We start from the raw sequence: 12,639 nt of genomic DNA on the forward strand, positions 1-12,639 counted from the left end.
AAAAACCATAGCAGGTATGATAGCACCAATAACAAAACAATATAACATCCAAATTGGAATTAGGTTACCTTCTGCCTTACAGATGGTTAGAACAGAAAACGAATTGGCGCAGGATGTTACAAAAACCAGGAATTTATATGATTGTATTAAGCAAAGGGAACAATGAATTTTCGTATGTAGGATCCACTTACGGGTCTATGAATCTCTGGGTCAAGGAGTATTTCAATTCAATTAGCCAATATCCCACTAATAGTGCAGTATTAATGCAATGAGCCCTAGAAAAAGAGGCCAATATGAGTTGGAATCATCTGGTGATTCTCAGAAGTTAATATGACATTAATACCATCAGAATTGCTGAACAATGTTTCATCTACATATTAAGAAAACATCTGAATGTCATTAATTGCACAAGATTAATGCACAAGATTCAATAAACCTGGAGCACTCAAAACAAAAAATTGGGATATGATTAGATGATGGATTGATAAAATAAAGTAGTAACTTGGTATAAGAAATGGATTCTAAATTTTTCAAAAGTATCTTGATGTCATATTAATTTTTATGTTTAAGTAATTGGGAACTATATTTTTATACTGTGCATGAATGGGGATAGTTTTAAGATCGACAGACTAGAATACAAATGTTTGATTCATCAAAATCTATAAAATATTCAAATATTGTTAAAAAATAATAATTTTTATATTCATTATATTCATTTGGAAAGCTGTTCTAAAGTAGGATGAAAGTGTTTCTTCTTTTTAAACTAAACATTTGGATACCTGAAATAAGCATTTTAGTGTTGATAAGATTTGTTTCTCTACTAAAAGCCGACTAATTAGGATCAAAAACTAAAGTATAAATTTGGGAATTAAAAACACCAGAAATTCAATTTTTACTTCTCACTATTCTAAATTATTTTCTAAAGTGAATCTAATGATAATTATAATTAACTATAAATATATTGAGTAAATAATTTGTTGATCTCAGCAGAAGACAAACTGAAATAAATTGTAGCAAAGCAATTAACGACTTGACAAATGTCAAGATCTGATTGTCAATGTTCGTGATTTTTTACCTGAATTTGGCCTATGAATTATGCTGAAAACATTTGTTAAGTCATTAAATGTTTTGCTGGAATTTATTAAACTTTAAGGTTGTCTTCTTTTATTGACTTATTTTCCAGTTTCTGAGTTTTTAATTGTTGATCTCATTTACATGCAATAAAAATTACTTTTAAAAAATGTTTGCATATTGTATAATCAGACAAAATAAAAATATATGAATGTGATTAAATTAGAATTTTCAAAAAAGAGAACTTTTAGTTATATATACAACTAAACTCCTATTGTAAATTAAAATAATTTATACTTACAGTATATGAAATGACTGCAACTATTGCATTTGTTCCAGTGGGATAATTATCCATATGATAATAATCATACATGGTAGGTCGAACCAATGGTGTATGTGGCGTCTGAATCCTATACAGTTTATTATCAGATCTATATTTGTAAGCATAACATGGAGTTCCCATGGTTTGCTTACCCATCTAATGGAAATGATAATTGTGTATTAACATTAGTCAGAATTAATTACACTTTTTATAATAATTGAGTCTTAAAATACCTGACACTGATACATATTACGTGGACTTTGATTGAAGTCTGAAAATGGTATCATATTGGCTAAGATACTCAATATGCTAATTTCTCTAATTTCTTGATGTGTAGTAATCTAAATTAAATGTAAAACAAAAACACATTTAAAATAATAAAAGAATTATAGTCTTTTCTATGAGAAACTAAATAAATATTATTTTTATCACAATACCATAGATATCTGCTAAGGTTCCTCTTTCTGTAGCTGTTTTGAACTGGTGTAATGATGAGAAAACAATACACGTTTGAAATTATTATGTTTCTATGGAAGCTTTATGTAAGTCATATTTGTTTTATTTGTTACAACTGAAAAGGGCTATTTCAGCTGAAATACATTTTGTAACAACAAATGGAATAATAAATGTATGTATTGGTAAAACAGTGCACCAAACTTTTTAATTTGTCACTGGAACCAGAACTGGAGTTATTAGAAAACAGTTATAGAAAGAGGAACCTTAGTGGATACCTATTTAATATACTACTATTATGATCAAAAGACATTTCAAATTAAGTTCACATTGATACTGTTATCTACAAAATACTTTTGATATATATGATATACATTCAAAAAGTTTGCAGAAAATGTCCGTAATGTGTTTAGATGGAGTGAGAATGACAGATTTTTTTTCTTTTAAATACTTGACAACTATGTGCTGAGTGATAGTGCATGAGGTATTAACATCAAAATCAGTTTGTAGTGTGTCTATGCATACATTTCATGACGTGGTGAAAGTGATATTTCAGAATAAGTTTAACGTGCAGTGGCTTATTAATCTCTCCTTTTAAAGAGAGATCTGAGTAAGTATTCCATCACAGTCCTATGTCCCCCATACTCACTGGATCGTGCCCTCACGTGATTTCCACCTCTTTCCCGACATGAAAATACATACAAAGGGCTGAAAATTCACTAACACAAATGAAGTGATGATTACAGCAGCAATCTGTACAAACTGCTGTAAAAATTGTACTTCATATGGTTGTGAATGAAGAGTTCCAGGATATTTTCAAAAACTGTATGACTTGACTGATAGATGAAGTGTGCTGCTGCAGAAGGTGAATACTTGGAGGGTAATGTCTAAATGTATGTAGAGTCAATAAAAATCTTTTCTGCAAACTTTTTGAATATATTACACATTAAACTTTACAAAAACAGAAATAATAAAATAAACTAAGTAATATAATACTTACACCGGCAATGGCTTCATCTGGTATAACGCAAATATCAAGATAAACTTGTTCAAATGTACCAACCATTTCAGTACTGTTGACACTTAAATTATGGACAGGTCTTACAAAACGTGAAGGTGTAGAAAAAAGAAATATGCCAGGATACTGTGATAATTTAGCTGTTTTTGGAACAAAACCTATTTCCAAAACATTTGATACCTATACAAGAAAACATATATTCATTCATAATAAGCTAAAAAACATAAAATGTGTTAAAAGATATAAATTAAATAGTAATTCAAACCTTTTCTTTTTGAAGAGTTTTCAAATAACGTAACTTATTTACTAAATCTGACGCTTTTTCAGCTGATACCCATCCAATCACTTTCCCATCAAGAAATACAATATAATAAAATTTAGCTGTAGTAGGAATAATTCCATCATAAGGAATCATGCCTAAACAAGTTAAAAGTTTTGGCAAATGTCCCACTGGTGGCTGTACATTCACAATCTGTTAAATAAAAAATTATGCATTTTATCAGCATCATCAGCATTTCTTTTAATTAAAACATTTTCTAAATTACAATATTGTTTATGTCTTATTAATTTCATTGAATAGTTAAAATCTGAAATAATTTAAATATACAAAAATATATATATAAAAAGATCAAATCACTTTCTAAATATAACATAACATTTCTATTTACAACAGAGGAGTTAAATAGAAATAACATGCAGAAATTTTATATATTTCCCAATTTCCTTAACATTATCTGTTAGTAATCAGACAATAACCAGTGTAAAAAACAAATGTGGATAAGTACTAATGCTAGTACCTGGTATGAGTGCATTATCAGTAAGTTCCAGTGCAGTATCCAATACTGTCGATTCTGATACCATATCAATACTTTTCTTTGATACAGAGTACTTTTTTACTCAATACTTTTGGTCCAATACCAATACTGGTATCAATACTTTTCCCTGTATATCACACCTGGTATCATTACATTTATCATAAACAAGTAAGGTCAATCTGAAACTGGATTTTGCAGTCAAATCAGAAATTAAAATGGAATTTTACAATATTTTTGGTTAATTTAAACTTATATTAAAAAAATATTAATGGCCAAAAATCAATGAATGTATTACATCAAATTTTATTTTCTGAATCTAAATATGCTTATTCTGTTGCTTCTTTCTTAATTCATAAATCAGGTAATTTTAGTACAGATCTTCTATTCCAAATTTCAATTGTCTAGAACTGCAACAAACCAAGTAACTATGCTAGCATTTGACACATTTATTATTCTTCTCTCTCTAATATAAATGCATTTCAAATCCCACCATTTTAGTGATTCTTCTTCAGTATTACATCTAAAAATAATACAATACTTTTAAAAAATAAAGATAAATACAATTCAGGTTATTACAAAGTAAAAACGTGATTGCTCACAATCACTTGTGTAACAAATGCATTCTCAAGTAATATTCGAGTGAGTTCACATTCACCTATTAGTGGGATACATCTGAAGACTACAGTATATTTTAACTATTGTGGAATACTTCTGATGTTTACAGTATTTGTATAGTCATACATACAACTGACACATCTATCAAGTGATATTCAAAGACTTTGACAATTAATCACTAGTGAAATACTACTGATGGCTCTAGTGCTTATAATCAGACATATATCTAACATATCCACAAGAATTTTCAACAGTGTTAACATTTAACTGCTGGTGATGGCTACATTATATAAGCATTATTATATGTCCTATTATAATACATATGCTTAATAAAAATAATTAGTACAATAAAAAATTAAAATAAAATTTGGTTCTGATTAGTATTTATAAATAAATATTTAGTCAAACATTATACAGTACTTTCGTTTGTTAATCAACTTGGACCATCAGTGATGTTTAAAATGAGCTTCAATTTGTATATACTTGTTTGGACTTCTTTTTTTTTTTAAAAACTCTTTCAACCCTAAGGGAACTAAAAGAGTGTCTTTTTAGCAAGCCCATTATGAGTTCAACCAGGCCCACACTAGCAAAGCTATGTGGTGAGATATGGGCAGACTTATCTGGTCAGACCACACCTAAAAAATTCCTTGAGATTTTTTTACCTGTCCAGATTCAATCTTAAGTCTCCCAGAGTGGTAGGCTGCCATCTTGACCACTCAACCATCCAGCTGTCTACTTGTTTGCACTGAGATTGGTAAAATTTGAACATAATAAAGAACTTTCAATGTAAAGACACCATTTTACCACTTTACCAAATGATTTCTTATCCACCCCTATCTCATGTATAGTAGTACCCACAGAGTCCATTAGCATGGCTGTAGATATGGGGCTTCTTTTGTGTACTGTACGTAAGACATCATATGAGTGTAAACTGAAGCACTGACTCCTGAACCAGATACTCCAGGGAATTGAGTTCTGGCTAAGCAACAAAATATTAATTGTTGCACTGAGCCAACTCATCCTTCATTATAATGAGTACAGTAGCTTCTCGACAACTTGAAGGTGACATGTCAGATGAATAGCAATAGCTGGCAAGATTTCCAGTTTTAATTCCCAATGCCGATACTGTCCGGCAGTGATACTTTAAGACTGACACTGATACCAATACCAGTATTGATACTTTAAAACTAGTCATGATACCAATACCAATACTTTTGTGGTATTGAGACATCCTTGACAGTATATAGTGTAGATAAATACCAGTATAATATAAAATAAATGAAAAAACTTTTAAATAAATCAATAACCAACCAATTATTGACTATTTGCAACTTATCTATAATAAAACAAAATATTATAAAAATCAAAAGTTTACTTAATGCATAATTAATATTTTTCAAAATCTAGTTCATACCTCTATAATTATCAAAGCATCTAGATAACATTTAAATGCTTTCTTATTTATATAGTGATTTTATAATGAAAATGAAGTTTATGATCTAATTATTATTTCATCTTTAACTTCAAAATCAATTCTAAAATAATTTTAAATTTTACAAAATTATGAAAATCATAAGGATATATAGCTAGCTCCAAAATTAACAAATATTCTGGGGACACTCAAAATATTAAAGAATAGAATAAAAGAACTTGGAACAGCTGCTAATATGATAAGAGATCTGGAACACTGCAATGGAAAACGTGTTTTGTGTTCTGCAGTCCACTAATTCTGAATCAGTCATCATTGTGCAGCAAAAATGGCAAATCAGTTTGAAATTATCTGCAAAACTCATGTTGCACAATGGTGACTGATTCAGAGTGCAGACTGCAAAACACAAAATGCCTTCTCTGTTACAGAGTCACCATTTTTGTTTATAGCACTTTCTAGAGATAGTAGACAAAAAGACATTTGAATGCAGATGGGAGATGAAACTTAAACAGTTATTCTATTGATTGGTGTACATTGTACACTTCTCATATAATAATTAACATAATTACAGTAATTTAAAATGAGAGCACTCATTTTGGAAGATTCTATATTTAGATTAAAAGTTTATATCGAAACAAAGATATCAAAAATAAAATATCACTTATTTTTATATAATTTTATTTTTTACCTCACAGAATGCAGTTAAATGATTCAAGAGACCACAAGGAGCACCATCGGGTGTATTGACTGGACATAAAAACCCTAAAATTTATAAAATTTTAAAAATATTCATAGATTATTCTTTTCATAATCAACTAAACATTAAAAAAAGTCAAAAATTAATTTAAATTTGTAAATAAATACAATAAAAATAAAATTTTTTGTAAACAGTATATTCTATGTATAAATTTATATGGAGAAACTTAAAAATGTGAAAATAATTCAATTCAATTAATGGGGATTTAATCCGGTGTTGACCAGCTGTGATGACCTGTTGCTTATCTTTTTTGAACAACACTTAATTTTTGTATTTTTTATCAGGTAGGTGCAAATTTTATTATTTTTGTTGTTTTTATATTTTCAGTTTCTGTAAATGTATTTAAAACTATACATATCTTTACTATTGTGGCACTAGGTCATGACAGTTTGGTCATTGCTTTTATTTAATTGTTGTATACTATATATTGTAATTGTAATTTGAATTTTATACATAATCTTATTTTGATGATGTATTTCTATTTTGTTCCCTGTGAATAGAAACCATGTACTAACTTAAATAAAAAAAATAAATAATATTCTATGAAGAATTTCTTCTAGAAGCTAATTTTAAAATATGGCTAAAAGCTAATTCAAATGGAAATTAGCTTACTTTCTATTAAAATAAAATTATTTTTTCATGTAATGTTTCTTTTTTGAATGAATGTTAATTGCGTAATGCACGGAACTTTGGCTTGAAGAACAATTGTATAATTGTAACTTAGAATTAAGAATTAACAGAATATAATTTTGTCCTATTATGCTTATCAATAAGTCACACTGACATAAATGCTCATGTAAACATTGCATAAGACATTCAAATTTTGCAAAGTAATAATAATTTGTAATAACTTTTTTATGAAACTGGTTTCCAACAGATTTATAAGTTCAACAATAACAACAACAGTAATTCAAGTATAATCACAAGAAATATAAATAAATAAATTAATTGTATAATATGTATTAATTGAATACACATGGAAAATATTTAATTAAATTGATAAAAAATATACATAAAATAATTTAAATTTGAATAATTAGCCATTAACCCCTTAAGAATTATTAATGGATAATTAAAAATAAGAAAAAACCTATTAAAATATTCAGAAATGAATGGCATAACTTTCCCAGCAAAAAAAATTTGAAATTGCATGTGATGCCATCTGTTATGATATTTTATTAAAAAATCATTTTATATTATTAATTATTATAAAATGGCAAATGCTTAATTTTAAGGGTAGAGATGAGTTTTATAAAAAAAATTGTAAATGTTAATAATGAGTAAAACCTTCATTAAGTCTGACCCACTTGAGATACAACACATAACCTCCCCCTCTATTCTCATCACCCCATCAACCTTTAACTACCAAAATTTAATAGTATCAATCCCTAATACAAATCTCCCTGCAAAATTTCAGAAATTTTCAACAAAAAGCACAAGAATTATTAAGCTTCAAAGAAGGTGAACAAAATAGTGCTCCTGACATACAAAAACATCCATACAAACAGAAAAAACACCCCAAATTATTTGCATTTTTCAATGTTTCAAGGTTCCCTGAACCCAAAAAAGTAAAAATCTTGAAGGGCCCTTTTTTGACCTCTTGCAATACTTTCCCTTTGTTATATATGATGGAGCCAGGAAAGTAGTAACAACAACAAGAAATAACAACTATTAAAAATAAGGAAAAACATTTAATGTATAATAGTAATTAGAATGAAACACTACACAACCATGACAGTATAGATAAAAAAAAAAAAAAAGATTAATTTAATGTATTAAATCCAAAAATTATAAAAATTATTGTCTTAGTTTTAGTATATAAATTTTCAACATTATTGTTATCAACATGAATCAGTGAAAAATTTTTGATCTTTCCACAATAATTAAAATACATTATCCATTTATAAAATGCTGGTGAAATAGTTCCATACATCAAAATTTCAGTTTTACATTTTTTGCAAAATTCTCCTTATTCTGACTTGTCAACCATTATAATTCTTTATTATTTACTTTTTGTATATTTATAAATTTGTCATGATCATTTACTTATATAAATATATATACATACATACATATTTATTTAAATGTAATTTAAGCTGTAAGTTTTCCATTTAGAATTTGTGTTTGAATTTATTCCTTTCTCTGGCATATTCCACATAGAATGTTATTTAAATGTGAAATTTTTGAACCTTGTTCCGTTTTCAAACATATGTTAATGACCATCTTATAATTTTGAACTGTAACCCAAAGCAGATCTATTAACTAGACTGAAAGTATTAGTTTAAATAAAATGATTTTGCGGGAAATTAAAAGGTGTTAACTATATAATCTTAGTAGTTTCAGCTGGACACCTATACTCATTGTAACTCTATAATTTAAAATGTCAAAAAAGATTTAATAATAATTTTATATATATATATCTAAAACTGCAGATTAAATAAAATTTGTTTGATGAAATACAATGCAAATGGGCAATGTGCCAAAGCAGATGCTTCTCAGGACGACTTTCTGTACAAAACTGGGCAATATTTAGATACTTGAAGAAAACCTGGAAAATTCCTATTGGTCAGCCTGTTAGGTACAAATACAATCGTGACTAGTGTCCAGTGTTTTACCACTCAGTCACGGGTGGGCAACTTAAATAAAATCTCATCTGATATTTGACAACAGATAAAAAAAAAACATTCAATATTAAAGTGACTAATCAATAAATTTTTTCAAATATTATCATGCATTTTTGCTTCTTTTTCAAACAATAAATTATTTATCACAAATACAATTCAAATCAAATTTAATTATTTGAGTTTAAGGAATTTTTGATAAATTCATCAGCATAAAAAATAATTACAAAATAAATTAATTTTAATATAAAACATTTTATTTCATCTTGAATGTAAAAAAAAATTCATATAATTTTCAAATAAATCTGTTTAAATAACTAATTTATTTAAAAGTTAAAATATTTATTATATCTTGATTAATTTGTGATAAAACATTATTAGTACAAAGCTAAAATTAGCCAGATATAATCATTCACTTTTATAACCACTTAAAAAGGAATTTTCTAGATGAATAAAATAAAATATTATGTCCTTCGAATCTGATATTCACCCGAGTTCAAAAATTACCCAAAAGACGATTTTATTCCCAGATATTTTATTTAAATGCATTTAGAATCAAATTTTTCGTGAATCCCTCTTCAGTAAAGATACAATCTGCGACAGTTTACACCAACTTTTTGACCCTCTCCATCATCAATCATGGTAACAATCACACTGTGACTGATGTCAAAAAGACTCAAAAAATTCTTGTATTCAGGTGAATGTCAGATTCAAAGGACATAACATTTCATTTTATTCGTCTAAAAATCCCCCTTTTAAGTGGTTATAAAAATGAATAAAACATTATTTAATCAAGGCATTGTAAGAGGTAAGATATGTTTGATATTGTTAAGAGAGGTCCATAATATGTTTATGAAAAAATTCAGACTATTGTATCATTAATAGCATAAACAAAAAATAATAGACAAAATAAAATTTTGTTGACATAATCATAAGAAGAATGACAAGAATATTTGAAATTAATATTGAAATTTATTAATCATTCATAATTATTTTCATCCATATCAATGATCATAAACTTTTATTTTTTTAAATTTACAGCTCATTTCACAAATATTGACTAAGCTGTAAAATGTGCAGTAGCAGTGGCCAGATGGCCAAGCAGTTAAGGAAAAATTATGATTTCTGTTATCATGTAAAAATTATTTATTTTCTTTTTATATGAATTTGAACATACAAAATTAAAACTATATACTATATTTTAATTCTTTTAGCAATATTTTTACAAAATAATTATTACTGTTTAATTTAAGTCAAATATATTATCATGATAAAATATTTTATTTTATTATTCTTATTTTTGAAAAATTTCATTATTAATAAACAAGCTTACCCCAACTTTCTGGTAATAATTTTCTTACAGTAGTAGTTCTCATTTCAGTGAATATTGCACCTCTATGAATTGATCGGAAGTGAGATAAGTAACGCCAATAATTTAATTTTTCTGCAACAACTGAAAGGCCAGTTATTTGTGGCAGTCCCAACAAGGAACGAGCATTCACATTACCAGTTGCCAAAAGATATTCCATAGGTCTGGACAAATCCATAGAAGTGCTCACACAGTTATTCATAATAGCTGTAAATTAATATAAACTACAGTTAAATCATACAGAATGTTACATTTTAAAATGAAATTGTTTTAAATTGAGTTTTCTTGTAAGAGAAAAAGATCTGTAGAATCATTTTAAAATTTTTTTTAAAAATAGCAATTATATTAAGCATGTAAAATCTATACTATATTGTTATATTAGAGATCACATATAATAAAATCTTGTCAGAAACTTCATAAAAGCATTAATTTAAAAAATATTTTTTATTATTTAAAATCTATACTTTTTAAAAAGTTTTCAGACCTAAAAATTAAATTTGTAAGTCCGAGTGCCATAATTTTTGGAGTATAATCTGCAGCTTATCTGTTGTTTTTACATTGGAAAAGGGAGATTGTAGCTTATACAAAAAATGTGACTTATGCAAGGAAAATTTTACATCATTTATGAATCACTCTGCAGATGGCAGCATCAACTGAACTAGTGATGTTTGATATTATCAATTAATCAACTATTAATGCAATATTCTCCACTATCAAAGTCAAAAAAATGAATACTAGCTAATATCATTATTGGCATTCAGTGTTATTGATATTGGAAATTATCAAAATTTACAAAGTTAATTAATTTAGCCCAATGCTAACAAACTTTAAATGATAACTGTAACTATTGTTGTTAATAAACATTTGTGCTTTTAACATTGACTATTTATCAGCAACTAAAAGTTGGTGTGAATAATACAATGATGATGCTTATCTGTTGATCAGTTTTCAACAACTTATTTTTACCCCTTGCAGCTTATACTCCAAAAATTACAACTTATTCATTTTTTGATATCTTTATATTATTAAAAATTCTTTTTGATTCATGTAAAATTATAGCTAAAATGGCTAAATTAATAGTACAATAGTTGCAATTATAATCTTATTGAATAATAAGATAAACCATATTAATTTATAGTAAATAATAATGTAATAAGTAATGAGGTAATTTATAGTAAGTAATGCTGTATATTGTATCCAATATCCATATATTAATAAAACTTTAAATTAATTATTTTCATCAAAATGATTAGAAAAATAGATATATACTTTAGTTTTAAACATTTCTGGCAAATTAATAATTACAATAATTTAAGAGGAATAATTTCTAATTAAAAAGAATGTAATTAAAAACTCAATTCTCTGTCTTCTATTAAATACATAGATCATTTTTACAGTAAAAATCATTTATACTACTATAGCTTCAGGTCCTTATTATTACTACAATTTTTTGTGTTAATACACAATTAAACTTTTAGGGCTTATCACACCGACTCACTTGACGAGAAGTTTATTAATTAATCATATACACCTATATATATGCACACTATTACCAATCTAAAATACATTTCAGGCTTTACAATGGCAAATTTAAGAATTGTTTGCAAAAACTAATAATGTAAGTCAACAATTTGGATTTCCACTTGGTGGGGAATGTGTTTTAACATGTTTGTAATCCTGTCAGTCAGCTCCAAGCTCTTTGAACATAATTTATTAGTAGCATTTCATTAAAGATATTGATCATCAATACCACCAGTTACAAATTGCAATTGGTGGTTCTTTTTTTAAACAAAAAACATTCACCCAACTGAAATTCATTGACAGTTGATTGAAGTATATGGAGAAGGTATAATGAATGAAGCAAATGTGCAGAAAGGATGTCAGTTTCTCAATAAAGAGAGAACAAACATACATGATGAAGCAAGATCTAGATGTCCATCTGTCTTCACTAAAGAATGTTTGCATCAACAGCTGTTTTCAAAACTGCTGTTGATGCAAACATTCAACAGAACAGGAGGAGATTAACAATTGACAAGATTCGTGCAGCTTTCTCTAATGCTTCTCGTTCTGTTGTTTATGAAATTTTTACTGAACATCTTCAATACAAGATTTGTGCAAGATGGATGCCAAGAATATTCACACTGGAATACAAACAGATGAGAATGGACA

At 27.2% G+C, this 12,639-nt stretch overlaps 1 protein-coding gene across 1 annotated transcript in view; it reads right to left on the minus strand.

Annotated features, from left to right (window-relative positions):
• The window catches only part of Polr1B (RNA polymerase I subunit Rpl135), a 49,692-nt gene that overhangs the window by 10,419 nt on the left and 26,634 nt on the right, over positions 1 to 12,639 (minus strand). Inside the window, exons 14-19 of the mRNA XM_067269469.1 lie at positions 10,435 to 10,677; positions 6,412 to 6,485; positions 3,130 to 3,336; positions 2,847 to 3,044; positions 1,627 to 1,734; positions 1,373 to 1,549 (exon numbers count right to left, since the gene is read on the minus strand). Coding sequence (XP_067125570.1) covers positions 1,373 to 1,549; positions 1,627 to 1,734; positions 2,847 to 3,044; positions 3,130 to 3,336; positions 6,412 to 6,485; positions 10,435 to 10,677 — 1,007 coding nt within the window. The remainder of the gene's footprint in view (positions 1 to 1,372; positions 1,550 to 1,626; positions 1,735 to 2,846; positions 3,045 to 3,129; positions 3,337 to 6,411; positions 6,486 to 10,434; positions 10,678 to 12,639) is intronic.

This window comes from Centruroides vittatus, unplaced genomic scaffold (genome assembly GCF_030686945.1).
Source record: "Centruroides vittatus isolate TY-2023 unplaced genomic scaffold, ASM3068694v2 contig_350, whole genome shotgun sequence".
Lineage (NCBI taxonomy): Eukaryota > Metazoa > Arthropoda > Arachnida > Scorpiones > Buthidae > Centruroides > Centruroides vittatus.